The 17,958-nt window shown below is 35.2% G+C and overlaps 1 protein-coding gene across 4 annotated transcripts; it reads right to left on the reverse strand.

Moving 5' to 3' along the window:
* Positions 1-267: 267 nt before the first annotated feature.
* On the reverse strand, positions 268-17,639 carry LOC132700562 (protein SERAC1). Of its 4 annotated transcripts, XM_060667966.1 has the most exons (9): positions 17,445-17,639; positions 16,604-16,740; positions 5,153-5,221; positions 4,866-5,071; positions 1,484-1,844; positions 1,295-1,422; positions 1,079-1,234; positions 666-815; positions 268-598 (listed from the first exon to the last, which is right to left on the reverse strand). In XM_060667966.1, exons 2-9 carry the CDS (start codon positions 16,702-16,704, stop codon positions 453-455), a joined length of 1,317 nt encoding a protein of 438 aa, XP_060523949.1. In that variant the 5' UTR covers positions 16,705-16,740; positions 17,445-17,639; the 3' UTR covers positions 268-452. The 4 variants fall into 4 exon arrangements, with proteins under 4 accessions (XP_060523949.1, XP_060523946.1, XP_060523947.1 ...); XM_060667963.1 differs by having other exon boundaries at positions 4,866-5,221; XM_060667964.1 differs by lacking the exon at positions 17,445-17,639 and adding an exon at positions 17,275-17,422 and having other exon boundaries at positions 4,866-5,221.
* Between the last annotated feature and the right edge of the window lie 319 nt (positions 17,640-17,958).

The following is a 17,958-nucleotide window of genomic DNA, read 5'->3' on the forward strand; positions in this document are numbered from 1 at the left end:
GAGGATAGGAGGCAGTGAAGATATGTACTCTGCAAGGACAACATCCTCAGACGTAGGAATGAGTACTAACTAAAATGTTAATTGATTTTGAAAATAATATTATTTCAATTTTGTAAATATTTGTATTAATGTTATGTTATTAATGATATGTTTTGAACTTTGTGTGATTATGACGGCATATTTTTCCACAAGGAAAATGCGCCGGAATCCGATGAATTTATGTTTACAGATAGGTATAGTTAAGGGAAATAAAAATGGCACTTATTGTTTATAATATATTATAATTCATGTTCACAACGTTTATAAATCTATTATCACAATGTATATACATTCAAGGATTTATCAATTCAATGAAATCATTTACCGAAAAGCTATATTCTGTCAGGAACATAAAAATTCTTAATACTGTTGCAAGTAATTTAACTTATTTATTTGGTGACCAAGATATAACTTTAGCTATTTCTAAGTTGTAATTCCTTCGATACGGATCTTTGTATCAACTGAACTAACTCCAAATATAACAAACAATCCCTTCCGGAAGGTTTGCATATGTCCCTGTGATTCAATGGTACAGCACGTTTATGTCCTATTTCCGGATCTGGAAAAAAATGTTCATTATAAACTTATTTGTAATATGAATATTCTAATATTTAATTTTAACCAACCTGCGGACTCATAGGCAATCATTTCAATGTTCATGAATCCCATCCTTGTGTAAACGGTATCTATAAAACTAAATATTTCAGGTTTGTTCTCATTCTCATCACTAAATATTTCGAGAAATTTCTGGTGCAAATTTAACACATAATCACAATCTGAAACAATATTACAGTATTAATTACAATGAACCACTTAATATCGATTAAAAGCACAATGGCTGACTTCTTAATAAATTTTCTGGATTCGTAAATATTTAATAATCAATATTTATAAATCAAGCTGTTGGCTTATTCAGAGCTTAACTGAAACTGTTCCACTCAGCAGGTTTGATTTATAGACTACCGACGCAGGAGGAATCCAGAAAATTTGCAAATGGCACTACAGTAGCCTGTGGAAGTTTCTTGGATAAAAGGCTTACTTCTTTGGATCTCTAATAGTTCTATGCTGCGACGAAAGAGCGGAAATTGCAAATCAGCTACAGAAGAGCCTTTATGCGGCACGCTGTAGAACATAATTCCTTTCGTCTGATGGTACAACTTCCCGGTAACGTCATTTTGGTGATGTAAATCATACGCTGCAATTCAATGACGTTCACCAAATTATCTTCACCACAAATTATATCAAAGACACTTACCATTAAGCAACATTTGTTTTATAAACAATCCACCTTTTGAGTGTCCCACCCATATGATAGGTCTGTTCCCCACACCATGTTTCAATAGTTCTTCTATCATTTCCTTGCTTCGTTCAACTAAATTTGTCCTGAAATGTATTATTAACAAGTAAGTTGCAGGTAATTTTATTGCAAAACAAACGGCATTACCGATTTTTCTGTTTCTGCCATATAGGACACCACAACACATCTGTCGTGTAGTTGAGGGCTATCACGCGTGTGTCGGGGCAATCCAACGGTAACCAATCTTGAGGCCAACAATTAGTGTATTCTTCACAATATTGTTTTGCTGACTCGACGATATCTGAAGTAAACTGCGTATGATCTTCTTTTTTCGAAATTTTTCGAGGAATTTTGGAATAAATATGATTTAATGTCCTCTTGAGTGTTGATGATTGCGTATTCACTCGAGAATCGAGTTCATGAATGGTTGATGACTGTTCACGGGTAGAGAAACTATTGTTTTTGTCATCACTTCTCCAGGTGCCCTGCTTCCAAGTCCGATCAAGGCCTGAAAAGATATTTAAATAACTTTACTAAATTAATTATGTTGATAAAGTTTGTTCCTCCAGTCAATTATACCAAAGTCATATTAAATTGTTTCTAGCCAATAGTTGAAAAGTTAATACCACAAAAAACAATGTTTTAATAATTGATTCTGAGCTTTTTGTTAATTTGTAAAAAAAATATCCAATAAAAACATTGAGTAGACTAATCTTATTAAGTAATGCACTCAAGAAATGCTGAAATATAGCAAAACTTGTTGGAATTCGTTTATACTTATAAAATATGATATTTGATATATACAGACTGTTCGTATATTTATGTGCAAGTAACAACTTCCTTATTTTAAATAGAACACAAAGTATATAAAGTAATTTTTGGGTACTTCAGAAAATTCTAGACATTTTGCATATAACATGAATCAATGTATATGATAATATGAATGTTATGTCAAAAGTGACGTTTGGAGGTCTAGGTATATCCATCGTAAAAAATAAAAAAAAACTTTTAAAATATCATGTTGTTGTATATACAGGGTGATTGTATTTTCATAAACAATTGACAACTGAACGCCTCCAAACTTTCTGACATATTTCAAATATATATAATATTCGATACTTAAGTTTTTCTTACCGTTTATGACATATTTTGAATTGTATGTAAAAAGTAATGTTTGCATGGCAAATGTATCTATCCAATTTTCAACTAAAAGTCTTTGTTACATATTTGATTACCTTATAGAACGGGTTAATTTAATGGTCTGTGTTGATATATTAAAAATAAATATATGCAGGTTTTTTTGCATGCTTTAAAGCATATTTTTTTATGCAATGTACTTCTATCGTGTTTCGCATGTATAGGGTTGCCTATTTGAAAATATTGTAGATTTTGAAACACCTATAAGAAATAAAATTTTTGTACATTGTAAACATGTAAAAATGCAATTGCGAAATATGTCGAAGAAAGAATCGTGCACTACAGAAACGTCATTATTTTATTCTGCCATGAATTTAGAAATAAATGTTGTCATGAAAAGGTTTAATTAAAAATGAGATTTAACGGCCCAAAGCTTCGTATATTTCTTTGAACCTGTGTTTTTTGTAGGTTTTTGTCCATCTGGATATTTTTCATCAAATTTCTAAATATTTTTGATAAATTTTATTAGATTTTCAGAAATAAACCAAATTATTAAAAAATAAACAAATTTTCATTTAAATGTTTAATGTTAGTTTGTTAGTTTATTTTTAAAATATCAATGCCTGCGGCTAAAGTAGATTCCTTTCTAAAAGGAAATCAACACCAAATAAGTAACAAAGAAATGTAGAAATCGATAGACATATTTAGACCTGCAAACTTCACTTTTGAGATAAAATTCAAAATATGTGGTAAGGTCTAGAAAGGAATTCAAATATAGTGTATTTTATTTAAAATAAGAAGCATATAATTTGACCACGATAATATAAACACACTGCAATATAATATTTTAAAAGTATAAGCGAATCCAAACAACCTTTTTCTAAATTTTTTTGATATTTTTTCAACCGCTACTTAAAATGACAATAACAAATAAATACATAAATAATAAATCTGCGCGGCACATAGTCCCAATAATATCAAAAGAGGAACAAAACAATTTGATAATAATCACACCCCTAAATGTTTTAACGATTGTTTGTAGTATAAAGATCATTAAAGATCTGGAAACGGATGTAGTTACATTCTGCAGATGAGATCTTTGACCTCAATACACAACGACAATGGATAATGGTCCATATTATAATAGTACATCATTTTTAGTAAAGGTACATCTGCTGATAAACTAATACATTCGTTGCTATCCCAAATCGCAATGGTTAAACGATCGCCACTGTTAACCTTCACGATAACGACGATTTTCGAGTAGGTACGTAGGGCTACGATGACAAAAGTATTTTCATATTTGTGTATAAACTTACAACATGATTCACGAGAATATTTGATAAGATAAAAGTGACAAAAAGACTTTTTCTTTCTGAGTAAAGATTGCTGCGAAAATCTGTCTAAAGGTTTTATTTGATATATTTTAATAAAGACGCAGTTTATTTGCAAAATCAAGCCATTCACGTAATGAATAGTACTGAACAGCTAAAATCATACTAATTTCCGGCAGTCCTTAACATGCAAAATATCAAAACGTAATCCAACGCACTTTAAAAAAAAATTGATCATGAACGCCAATGGTTGTTCTAAGTTCGTCCTTTCGCTTTCACTCTCTGACGTTGCTCTTCTTTAACAATATTGTTAAGTCTAAACGGGCAATATACTGATCCACAATTGCTTATTACTATAAATATTTTTTATGTGCTTTTTTATAATTCTTTACCTGATATTAGATAAAATATTGCCTGTTTCTGAAACAAAAAACCTTTTTAAACAAAAGTGATTTATGATGCTCATCCTTAACAATATTGTAAGTGTAAATGGGCAATTGCACAATTTTATTTAGGTAGGGGGTTTTTACATTATTTTTACATAATGCTTTCTTATAATTCTTTAACTGATATTAGATTAGAATATGCAATATGTCGTTTCTGAAACGAAAAACTTTTTTAACCAAAAGGGAGTTCTTAATGGTGTGAAACACGAATAATTACATAAAAATATATGCTAGGTATATTATTATTTATATTTAAAGAATTAATACCAGGCTAGCAATTTTTACAAATCTTCTGGATTCTTCCTGCGTCGGTTGTTGACCCAGGAGAAATACAGAAGATTTGTAAATAGTATAGTGGAAGTTTATTTGAAAAATTAACTGGCAAGGATTTATCATGGATGTTTATTGAGTGTGGTTGGTTGTTCCGTTTTAAATTGTTAAAGTTGTGATCAAATTCTTAACAGAATTCTAATTGAGAATTAAATTGAATAAATAAATAAAGTCCACCTTGTATATTTATATCTCTTCATCTCCCCCCACCCTTGTCACTACAGCACTTTTTGTGGTTTGTCCGCATCTAAATTATATTTATGTATAAATGTTTTCACTTACCGCCATGTAATCCATGGACAAAAACAACGTCAGCGCGGACATTGCCTTCCGGTTCGGTCAAAACTTGGCAGGTGACACATTTTTCCGGCGTTCCCTCGTAGGACGTATCGGGCTCAGTCGCTTCGACCATCAGTTTCGGTTCTTTGGCAATTTTCACCGGCATAGAAGACGCTATATTTTGCACCGAAGTGAAAGACCGGCTTACGCTGTTGAACAAGAATGTCGTTATGGCAGGGAATACTTCGTAGCGCACGCTGTAAACTACATTCTGTTGGTTCTTTACGCACGTGTAGCAGAACCGGAATACTGTCGGTAGAAATACCCGTGTCACAGCATCAACCGCCACCCAGAGTTTCCTGAAACGAAAAGAATTTTTGAAACTACGAATTCCGAACGGGCATTTCGGTTTAAACAATCGCAGTAGAAAATTTTGACTGGTGTATTTAGTGACATAGTACGGCGGGAGGTAACGTTGGATTGTCGACGTTCCTAAAAAATATGTATTGTTTAAAGGTAAACCTGAAGCTAAGGTGTTCATTGTAAATATTGGTCATATCCCCAAGGGCCTACTTTGGGTTCATTATTTTTTATAGTATCCATAAATACCATCCTTAAAGGCCTTGAGGTCTTGCGTACGCTGATGATTGTTACCAACTGTTATAAAAGTTAGGTTTAGTAGTCAGAAAAACGCATAAAACTGCAATTCTACCGCATTTCTTCGTTCCAAACTAGAGTACTTCTCCCCAGTATGAATACACATCCACAGTAGAAGTAGTAAATAGGATCAAAGAAAATTCTTAAATGAGATTGCTTACGAATCTTGCGGTTTGTAACCAGAAAATAGTATACAAAATCAATGATTATATGCACGGTTTTCATTTGCAACAGTTGTCTGAAGAGCTATTGTTATTATTATTATTATTATTACCATCACTGTCATATTTTTACTTGCCTAAGTCGCCCACCCTAAAATTATCAGCTCTGTAATTGAGATTACGTTGTTGAGTGGTCGTAGTAAACAAATAAATAAACAACATTTGTTAGTTAACACTCTGATTTAAAACTGGTTACGAGTCATAGCACCACTCAAAAGGCATTTGCCCCTCCTCCTCATTGATTGACAAAGCTACCTACATAATAATATACGGTATAATTTGTCTCAAAATATATGGTGCTGACTTTAGCCTGCATTTTATAAAACTGCGACATTAAGGAACATAATATTAGGGAACCCATACATGCCTTATCACTCAAGTATGAATAAATTATTCATTGATGGATTTATCCAATAAGAATGAGCAATAAAATCGTTAAAGGTTTATTAGGCACGGGTTGGTGAAAAGGCACTCGAAAATACTTTGATATACACTGTACACTTGTACTTAAGTATATTAAACTTTTTACTTATAAAAAAAAAACGTAAAACCGTACACCTTGTCAGCCGGAATTGTCGACCTCCTCCCTCTCAAGATTGTACAGGTGGTAAAAATTACATGTTCTAGACATCGACAAAGATTCTGGTGATTCCAGTATAATGAAATATTGGAAACTCGAACACTTTTACATCGTCACAAAAATAAACAAAGGGGATTAACTAATTTAAAGGAAAAAAGATTATGAAGTTAAAAATATCGTGCTTTGTTGTTTTGCCATCAAGCAAAGAAAAAATGGTATTTGAAAAAGTTGTTGTTTTTTTTACTTAGGAAATACCTTACATAAGCCACTACTGAGAGTCGCCTATTATTACTAGTTTCATAAGAGGTGGATTTATTTCGGTGCTGGAGCGATCATTTCGTTAAGAATTTTTGGCAGTACTCTTCTGTTGGGATTTAAGGCTGGACCGATTGGAGTGGGAAAAAAATTATGGTATAATTAAAAATCGACTCACCTGGAATATTAATATTAATATTAATTACACACTGTAGTATTCGTTCATCATGTGCTCGATCACGACGTTTAAAGCAAAAAACGAGTTTTTTTCGCTTTTTGTCCCCGCTGGACACCGGCCGGCCGGGCCTGTGAATCATTCCGTTTTGAAAAAAAAATCTCCTACTGGGTATCACTGGGTAAAGGGTGGGTTTATAATTGTATCCACGGACAAGCTCGCAAAATTAATATTAATCTTCCAGGTAAGGGGATTAATCTTAATTTTCTATCGCTTGTCATTGATACAATTACACACTGTAGATGTTCAAAGTGAAAGGCGATTTTGCTGCAGCTGTAGCTGGAGATATATTTTCATAATTTATAACAAAAAAACCAAAGCAATAAACAATTAAACGACCCACAATGGTGTAGTTATATATACACAATAATATATACAATAGCAGGGCTCGATTAAAGGTCCGTTATAAAATTTAAAAAATTTATTGAAGGATGGCATCCAAGCGGCTGCAGGATGTGTTACGTCTTTATTGACACCTCGTCTTAAAGCAGCCGAATTTGCTGCATAACGGCTGCTTTGGCCGGAAAAGACTTTGGTGTCAATTCCACCTAAGGACCCGTTTTAGCCCACGACTTATGGTCTGCGAGGATGCTGCGTGAAATGGTTTTTTAAGCGTTGGTAGTAGATGATCATAATTTTTGCGATAGCTCGAAGTTTTCTCTAAGTAGATGTCTATGTTGTGAGCTACGCATAGTTCTACCATTTTATAAAGGTAAGGGAATTTCAGAAGCGGGTTGGTTTTATTTGGAGCTATCTTGTCTGTAATTCAAATTTCTATTTTGCCGTCCCCATTTTTAGTGCCGTTAAGGTTTGTACTCTACTTGTCGATGAGATTGACAGTAAAAAGACTAGTTTGTACGTTAACTGTTCTAAAGTTAGAAAATCCAATGGATACCAAATTTTTAAAACCGCCAGCACCGGATCCGAATTTCATGTAACAACGTACTTAGGCTCTGGAGGTTTTATGTTAGCTAGTGGGTGCCTGGTCTCGAAGGGGGATAGTATTAGATTGAAATTAGGTTCTAAAAAGATGATATTCTCTGGCAACAGTCTTTTAAAAAGTAAAAAAGTAAGACTAATATTGGTTCCACCGAATAGTAAAAGGGTCTATTGTCAAAGAATTTGGATCGGGAAGCCAGGAAATATACCTTTTGCACTTATTGTTTATTCGTGAAGCGGATAGGTCTACTTCAGGAATCCCGAATATTTTTGTAATTTTTTTTTAAAGCATAACCTTTCGGTTCGTATTCGGTATCAAGTAATAATGATCTAGACTCTATGTCCGCTTTATTTTTTTTCTGTTGACGCAGTTACGTGTTGTATTCGCCGCGCTCGTAAGAAATTGCACAGGGCGTCTACAGTTTTATTTTCAAAAAGTTGATGTGAATTAGCGTTTCTTTTCGATCCTAGAAACCATGCAAAAGTGCTGCTCCCACAAAAGGCACCAAACCCAAACGCAGAGGCGTTTGAGAAAATGTCTAGAACGAATTTTTGTTCTGACCCTTTCCAATATTCTTTTTCCACCAAGAGAGGATGTAAGTTTATTAGAGTTCTTCGTTCTGAGATTATAATTTTGAAATTTGTTGTTAATTATTGATTATTTGATTCTCTCTAAATCTTTCAAGTGAGCGAAGTCATATTTAGCAGTAGAACATGAAGCTACTGGGCAGTGCTTTTTCATTTTAAATTGCTGAATTTCTAGCAATATATTGAGAATTTTTCCTTTTGGTAATGTGATTTTCATATTTGAGTTGTTTAATGAGAAGCTCAGGAAGGTTAGATATTGTTGCCCTCGCTCTGAAACACTTTTGTTTTGTATTCCCTGTGTAAAGAGAGGGATTGTGAATATTTGTCAATATTGGCACGCTTCACTCAATATGTTTGGTATTAGTTGCTTGTTCTGTAACTTGTAATTTTTGACCAATTACTGTCCCGATTTCGGATAGACCACGGACTAACTATGTTTCAAAATAAATAAGAACTAAAAGTTCATATTTTCACGAAATTATATATTTTGACATGACAATTGTTTCGACAACACCGTGTCTTTATCAAATGTCATTTGATAAAGACACGGTGTTGTTCTTATTTATTTTGATAAATGGATCTTCATCAAGTAAAAGCCTCCTCAGTTCAACTAACTATGTTTGATTGTTTGATTTTTGGCTAAATGAGCGAAATACAATTTTTGAGAATTTTGAAATTTTCTGTTATTTCATTTTTTGTGTGCTTGTCATGTCATTTTTTAAGATTGCACTTCGACGCAAAACTATTTCAAAATCGGCCTAATCGGCTTGTTGCCTATAGTCCTCATTAGCTGTGAGTACTTCCATTTCCGAAGCAGTGGTCTCTGATAGTAAAATAATATTCAAATAAGTAAATGGATGTGTAAATATCCCAAAGTATTTAGCGCGGGCGTCAAAACGGTAAAGCGTGCTACCTGTTTGAATGGTACGAATGTTCCCCTAGAGTGCTATTGAAATCGCCCGATTTACTCTCTTGAATAATTATACACTTAGCCGGCGAACCTATAATTTTTGTTGACTAAAAATCCCTTGTAGATTAAAGACTGGTGGGCTCCTTGCTACCGACCCGACCTCCGATTTGACGTTTTATTAAATCTTTTCCGAACAACATCTTTATCCCTTTATCCACTAACTATTTTTTTGTCTTTGTTTAAGTTCATAATCAGAATATCGCCTAGGTAAGCAACCAAGAGAATGCTTAATTTTATAAGAAAGGCAGTAACTGGCTTAAGTGTACACAATTGTATTGACTTTCTATGAAAGGATAGATGTATTCCTTTGACCCAGTTTAGAAGAATTTGGTCACTGGTTATCGCTTCCCACGCATCTAAAAATTTACCTTGTTCAAGCAACCTATTTCCTGGTGGTAACAGTGTTTCTAGTAATCTAGCTGCTTCCCTCTTCTGATTAGTGGTCTCTCCTCCTTCCTTTGTGACCTTGCTTTGTTGATATCTTCGAAATAAAGGGATAACGCGTGTTACCGTTTGTATACTCATGATCCCGAGGAATATTGAAATCGAATGATTTGTATGTAAAAAGGTAACCAGTGTTACCCCATGCGTGGTTAGCATGATCCCCAAGAGTATTGTTAAAATCGACTGATTTCACTCTCCTTCGCTGATAACAACGATATGAAAAGGTAACGAGTGTTACCGTTTGACTTGCATCGCATGATCTCGGAGAGTATCGTTGAAATCTAATGATTTCACTCTCTTTCGTTGATAACAATGATATAAAAAGGTAACAAGTTTTACCGTATGGCGCGGATCGAATGATCCCGAAGAGTATTATTGAAATCGAGTGATTTTACTCTTCTGTATGGAGCATAAGGCTGGAAATAAGTAATAATTTGCGCATTACTAAAAAGTGTTCTGTATTACGTATGTTATCTGATGTCTCACTAGATGAGGGCGCACTCGTCGAATCGCTGGATTCCAAGCATTCCATTTACTCTGAATTTTTTGAGCTTTTTTTTTTAAGTCGTTTCATCTCCCACTTATTCACACTGTTGGTTATTTTGCGTTTTGGAATTTTTGAAGATGCAAATTGATTTCGATAGTTATATGTCCCAAACTGCAGACGAAGCCCAAAGTTAAGCGAAGATAATGCATCGCTGACACCGCATCAAAAGCCCTATTTATTCGATTGTAATATTGTAAAATAAGCTCTTAATTATTCCAGCTTTTGTATCGGCCAGTTCGAATAAAACTTTATTTCGCCTTCTGTGTGAATAAATGTTTTTAAAAACGCACTCCAGAATTTTGAACATTTAAGTGGCGCAGTCAGTAGGTTTTTCTAAGTGCAGTAGTGGTAGACAATTAACCAGAATCTTCTGGGAGTTTCTGTGAAATCGCCAATCGAGGAAAGTTCGAAACTTTTGGACACCCGCTACGTGGATTTTCAAATCCTTCAGCACGCAGAACCAGCAGCAAGGGAAGCAGAATGACGATCTACGAAGGAACAACCCGCATGTGACGAGTTGGAAAATTGAGCCGGAAAGGAGACGAAGAAATACGAAACCGAAACCAATGAAGATCAAAATGTTGACTCTTCTACTCGTAGTTGACTCTTCTACTCGTAGCAGTTCTAACCGAACGAATATTAACAACAGACGTACAAGTTACCAAACTCGTAAATCCTATACTTCCTATCCAGATAGGTAACACAAAATTAATTTATAACAAACATACATTTATCCATTATGTAGATTTAAGCCAAATAATTAACCACGTAGAAAGCATTGAGAACGCATTTAAAATAATTAAAGAAAAGTTTAATGTTAAAAATATACCTAATAATATTTCTTATTCTGGACTTGCCGAAAATTTACTTTTAAGAACTGAATATTTAATACAAATTGCGGTTGAAAAACTTGAAAATTTACATCCACATATTCGAAAAGAACGAGGCTTAATTAACGCGGTTGGTAAAATAATGACTATTTGGAACTCTCGACGCTGACGACGGAAATTATTATAAAGCAGCAATAAACACACTCGAGAAAAACCAAAATATTTTAGCTAAAGAATTAGAACTACAAGTATCTTTATTAAAGGGCATAATTAATAATCATAATAAAACTATTGTGAAATTAAATGAAAATCAACGAAAGCTACAAACTGGTTTGAAAATATTCCAAAATTAATGACAATAAATTCTTTACAAGACTATCTTAGTTTTCACGGGATCATTACTTAATTAAACTTAGATTGCCAAAATATTATAATGTTTCTAGACAACCTAGAAGACGCTCTTATGTTTGCAAAAGTTAATGCGCTTTATAATAGTATTTTACCGACTTCGGATTTGAATAAAATGCTTAAATATTTAGCATCAATTTATAAAAAAAAAAAATCCAATTCCCCGATTTAAAAACATTTTATCTTCTTATCAAATTTTAGGAACTCAGGTAAATTTTGTTGACTCGAAAGTGATCTTTGCAGTCCATGTACCAATTTTCAGATCCGAAATATTTTCCTTTTACCATATTTTCCCAATAATCCAAAATCAATCAATTTTTATACCCCCGGAGTACATGGCCCACGAGGGCCCTAGAGGCTCTGTTGGGGTTGCCCTCTCTGGCGGATCGGGTGCAGATGGAGGCGGCCAGGACAGCTGTGAGGCTGGCGAGCTGCGGGCTCTGGAGGGAGGGAACCTTCAATCGGGGTCCGTACGACATTTTAGAGGGCTGTCGCGGGGATCGCGGGGTCATGGGCATGCCGAGTGACGTCATGATCCCCGAGATGACCTTCTTTGACAAATTGACCTTTCTCTTTCCATCAAGGGAAGATTGGAGAGAGGGCAGAGTCGGCTCCTAGGATGGACTTGTCTGGTACACGGACGGGTCCAGAATGGGAGATCTGGCCGGAGCTGGAGCGTACTGTGAGACAACGGGATCGAGCTTGTCGGTCCCTCTGGGTCAGTGCTGCACTATGTTTCAGGCGGAAATTTTCGCTTTATTGATGGCGGCCAGAGAGGTGCTTCGGCTCAACCACGGAAGCAGGAGAGTCTTCTTCTGCTCGGATAGTAGGGCTGCACTCATGGCGCTGAAGTCAGTGCGTACGCGCTCCCTGTTGATAAAGGAGTGCAAAGGGGTACTGAGGAGGGTGGCTGAGGAGAGAAAGGTCACGTTGGACTGGGTCCCGGGTCACACCGGTATCCGGGGCAATGAGGCAGCGGACGAATTAGCAAGAGAGGGCTCCTCGCATAGGCATATAGGGCCAGAGCCCCGCTTGGGGATCGCCTCGTGTGTGAGGCGGGGAGCTCTCGAAGCCTGGGCGAGAGACCGGGCCGCGGGGGGCTGGAGAGTTGCTCCGGGAATGAAGCAGGCGAGGTTTACGATGGATGGGCCCGCCGTTCCTTGGACCAGGGAGCTGCTTAGACTGACCAGAAGGGAGTGTAGAGCACCAACAGGGGCCTACACAGGACATTGCAGGTTTAGGAGGCATCTTTGCTTGCTAGGCATTGGAGACGACCCGGAGTGTAAGTGGTGCATATAAGGGGAGGAGATCCCGTATCATCTGCTCACCAAGTGCCCTACCTTGACATGGGCAAGATTGGGAGTCTTCGGAACGGCCCTGATCGATCCGGACTCAGTGCACGGTATTGGGCTAAAGGAGTTGCTGACCTTCTATAGGAGGGGCGGCATTCTGGACGCCCTCTAGAGCGGCCTGGGGGCACAACGGGCCCATCTGGTGGCCTAAGTGCTTGGACGCCCGCGAGGGCGCCCCCTTTAATACCAATACCAATACCAATACCCTTAGATGGCACAAGCGGAGAAGAAGAGACAATTTACCGCAGAAACATGTCCCGTCATCGGAGAAATCTACTTTTGTACAGAAGTAACTCACCCCCGAGACGTATGCGTGGAGAACTTATTTGACGACATCGGAATGGAAAACTAGTCAATTATGAAAATGAACCTGTCAGAAGCAATTATAGAACAAATCACTCAAAATTTAGTACTTATTTTGCCACAGAAGCCTGAAAAATTACTAATCAAGTGTAACACGGATCGATATATGCAAATCGAAGTACCAGTACTGATCAAGATACCAGTAAACTGTCAAATAGAAATTAATGAAGAAAAATTCTTCAACGATGTGAAAATCCAGTTCAGAAAACCAATATTTTTCCAATTGACAGAAATGAAAGCAATGAAAGTCCTGGATACCCCGAATCTTTCAAAAATAAATATAGACGAAATATACCAGCTGAACCATCTAGTAGAAAAAATAAGTCCCATGGAACCAGTGAAAGAAGAAACAAATAGGTTCCAAATAATTGTTAGTGTTTTTGGAATAACCATGGTTCTAATTTTCGTTTTCATCATTAAGAAGCTCTTATTCGAAAAGGTACGAGAATCCCATCCAAAGAGGAAACCTGCCAGGGAGAAAATGTTGAAGCTTTTTCGAAAAAACACTCCGTTATTTTCGAAAGTTAAGGAGGGAGGAGTTATATGTCCTAAACTGCAGACGAAGTCCAAAGTTAAGCGAAGATAACACATCGCTAACACCGCATCAAAAACCGTATTTATTCGATTGTAATATTGTAATATTGTAATATTGTAATATTGTAATATTGTAATATTAATTATTCCATAAATAAATGTTTTTAAAAACGTTCTCCCGAACTTTGAACATTTAAGTCGATTTACAAGAACACGGCAAAACGGAATGATTCACAGGCCTGGTTAGCCGGCGTTCGGAGGAGACAAAAAGCGAAAAAAACTCGTTTTTTGCTATAAACGTAGTGATCGAGAACATGATGATACTACGATACTACAATGTGTAATTGTATCTAGGACAAGCGAAGGAAAATTTTTATTAATTTCGGTTTACTGTCGACGTAGCGTATTGGGGGCTATACACATGCAGGCAAGTCCGCGCGCAAGTATGTCCAGGTAAGTCCGCGAGCAAGTGCGAAACGAATTGCGGCCACACACTAAACCTCGAGCATCACCAGTTGGTGGGGCCTGCTGCTGTGCGAAAAATGAAGTTGGCCTTCGCACTTGCTCTAAAAATCAGACACAATCTGATTCGCTTCGAGCCGCGCTTGGAACTGAACGCGCCTTGAGTTTTGACACATACATTCGCACTTACTCGCGTGTCTCGACCTGTACAGGCAAGTCTTAGCTTAACTTTAGACGCATGTGAAACGTCCAGCAAATTGTTTTAATACCTATCTATTATGTCGCATTCGTACATCCCACAGTGTCTCAATTTAAATTCAAAGTACGTAGCGTCAATATAATTTTTAGCTAAATTTAAACGTGTCAACTCATAACGACCAGTTTGTCCCGACTAAAGAACCGTAACCGGTTGTTTTAAAAAGCATGTATTATAAGCTCTCAATTGATATCTGTAGATAACATTTGATATAATTAAAAAATCGTACCAACATTTATGGACTACGACCACTATGTGATATTTAATGTTATTTTCTGGGTCAATTGATAATTCGGTACATAATGAACAACCAAAACTAATACAACGCATTTGCTGGTAATTCTTGGTTAGCGAAACCCACGTACAGCAGGTTGTATTAGTTGTGGGTTTAAGCTTAGTACTTTAGTTTACCGGTTAATAAGTAATGATTGAGACTATATAAAAAAATACTCACGTTGATATTATAAGTATTAACGTCTATAGTTACCATTGTTTGTATTCCACAGAAAACATATGATATTAAGTCATATTAATTTTTTACGATTTCGTATTAGTTAAAAATAAAGAATCCAATTTTTGCAGCCAATGCTTTTCTAAATTGGGTTAGAAGTCCAAATGGTACCTCTTTGGGTATCCATATGTTCATTAAGAGCAACACGAGAACAAATATATTTCCACTCTTTTATATGTTTCCAAAAGTTTCATAAATTTACATTTTATTTATGAAATTAGTTTTTAAGACATTGAAAACAGAGAACTTTTTAATACACATGTGCAATTAAAGGACAAGAAGTAAAGATAACGCCTTCGTCGTTAATACTTTTTATCACAATAGTAACTATTTTCATGGCGGTAAATTAATCAATATTGAAAATTTTTGATTATCCACCAAATTATCTTCCTGACAATATTTCTGTATTGGGGCCATTCAAATCAAAAATTAATCTGGTTTTTTTATTACTGTTCAATAATTCGAATAATTATCAAATAAAAGAACCCTATGAATCATTTTAATATTTGATTTCTCTTAGAAATGTTGCCATAATTATTTTAGAAAATTTAAGACCTTTGTTTGTCAATTTCTTTGACGTACCTTGTTGTATAGGTTTAGTTATAGTTAAGATTTTATTTTAATTTTGAGTTCCGAGTCCATGTCATTTAATGTGCACTCCACGACACTGAAAAAAATTCAACCAATTTGATTCAATAAATTTACAATAAACATTTAAATGCTGATAATCCCTAATTTTAAATTTATTTTTCAGCAGAAGTTTAGAATCATACAGGATTATGGTATACTTGGCCCTGCAGGTACAGTCGTGTTCTTTTTAGCTATTTTGTACGTCATTTTCAATTAACAGGTAACTGTATTATTTATAATATTTAATATTATTAATTATAATACATATATAAGATTTATTTCCTCAATTTAAAGGAAAGAAAAGAAAAAAGGAAAACTTTTCAATAGATTAAGGAATTTAATTCAATAAAGGAAGTATAGTAAAACGGTTCTGAAGAACCCACGTTTTTATTTTACGCATTATTCACTATACACACTACACGCATCTTTAAATGAATAATAACAGTAGTTTGTTTAACATGTGTGAAAACGTGAACCCGAACCCTAACACCGTATCTTACATCTAGAAGAAACCTTATATTTGTACTGTCTTTGAACCGAATATTATTGAAGAACCGTTTTTTCGGAAAATAAAATTCACATAGTTCACGCGCCTTGGCAACTGGTCAAATTCGCTCTAAATTATAAATTATTAAAATTTTAAAAATCATTTTTGTTTTCTGAAAAAGCAGTAGCGTGCCTTTATTTTTTCTTGTAATAATATATATAGTGATATTATAAAAAGGTTTTTTTTTTCTACGTTTATTGTATAGGAAAATAGGGCTTCTTTCGGAAACAGTAAAGTTTAGCACAGTACAGTTAAAGTTTCACCATTGGAGACACCCTGTGTAACCGGAAAAAATTACCGCGCATTGGCCGATAAGTATTCGTGTACTTATTGCAACATATCCCGCGATTTTTTGGGTTTAATCATACCCGCCTTTCGGCGAGATCTAATTAACTATTTTAGAAATACTTACGTGACTGGAACAATAATGTAAGATTTCTTTTGATCAAATTCCAAATTGAACTCTGAGGAAATTACGCATTGATCGCTCATCGTATTTTCGATTCCGTTCATTCTGAACAGCTACGGATATGTATAGATTGCAATGACCTAAAACGGACAAAATTAAAAACCGTAGAACCCGCGTTTTCCGAAAGCCGCTTTGTCCGATATGAAATTGAGGAAAAATGAAGCGAGCAAATAATTATTTAAAACTCAAGGCCGCCTCTGTCTACTAGCCAGCAATTTAAAAGGATTGTTTCCCAGCAGTGTGGGTAGCTAATTTATTAAAGAACCTGTCGTATCATTTGCACAGCCATATACGCATGTATATGTATAATTTAAATGGAAAACGTAAAATTGGTGTAAATTACAACTTGCAGAATACAATTTACAATTTTCTGATAGAAAATCAAAATTGCGTAATATCACCTAACAACAAAACTAATGCTGCGACTTTCGTAGACAGGAATACTAGTTAATACGAAAATGCATTTCCTGCAACATGTTTTACTGCTACGGAATCAAAAAACAACCAGGAACGTGCTTACTATTTCAGTGGTCACGAAGTTTTAATTCTTACCGAAAATAGAGTATTTTTGCCATCTTTATAAGCTAATATGATTCATAGTTAAATAAACCCACCTAAGTAAACAAAATATTGCCTGTACGAGATACAATGGTTACTTTCAAGTTTTTCAGTACATTGGAACAACTTTGTTCGGTTTTAATGAATTAGAAAAACACATTTTCCTGACACAAAACCGTGATAACTTTATCTAAAACATCAATAGATTGGAATTATTCATACTGACCTTCAATAATGTATCTAGGTAAGGTTTGTGTCGCCCTCGCTATTATTGTGTTTATGACGACGTATTTTTTCCACCTCGTGTCATTCAAAAAAAAAAAACGATTTTCCGCGCCACAATCGATTTGTGCGACACTTCGCGGAAAACTTTGTCGTACGCGACCCAAACACGAAACGACTCAACTAAACACTGCAGCGAATCTCGTAACGAAATTGTTTTATATTTTATATAACTGATATGAATTTAACAGCGGCGTAGACGACGCGGTGACAAAGAAATTTCAATTTGGGCCGTATAATTGTTATGGAAATTTTTGAAGATGTCGCCCGGATATTTTTAAAGAATGAATCTACGTAGACGAAAAGTTTTAAATTTATTTTTGGTTGGCGTAAAAATAATTTTTAAAGCTTTTTCTCTTATGCGAAATTCAACGGTTGCGGATAACGTTTAACGGACGATTTGACTTTTTTTTTTCTCAGAAACGAAATTTTTATTATAATAAATATATTTGAATCCG

This window comes from Cylas formicarius, unplaced genomic scaffold (genome assembly GCF_029955315.1).
Source record: "Cylas formicarius isolate icCylForm1 unplaced genomic scaffold, icCylForm1.1 PGA_scaffold_4__25_contigs__length_36172078, whole genome shotgun sequence".
In the NCBI taxonomy this organism is placed as follows: Eukaryota; Metazoa; Arthropoda; class Insecta; order Coleoptera; family Brentidae; genus Cylas; species Cylas formicarius.

Bases quoted from the DNA above. Each gene is read 5' to 3' on its own strand.
- LOC132700562 (XM_060667963.1), bottom strand. From the start codon at position 16,704: ATGAACGGAATCGAAAATACGATGAGCGATCAATGCGTAATTTCCTCA. The intron at 1,845-4,865 runs GTAAGTGAAAAC...ATATCTTTTCAG, and splicing joins TGTCCATGGATTACATGGCG to GCCTTGATCGGACTTGGAAG. The intron at 816-1,078 runs GTAAGCCTTTTA...ATATTGTTTCAG, and splicing joins ACTATTAGAGATCCAAAGAA to ATTGTGATTATGTGTTAAAT.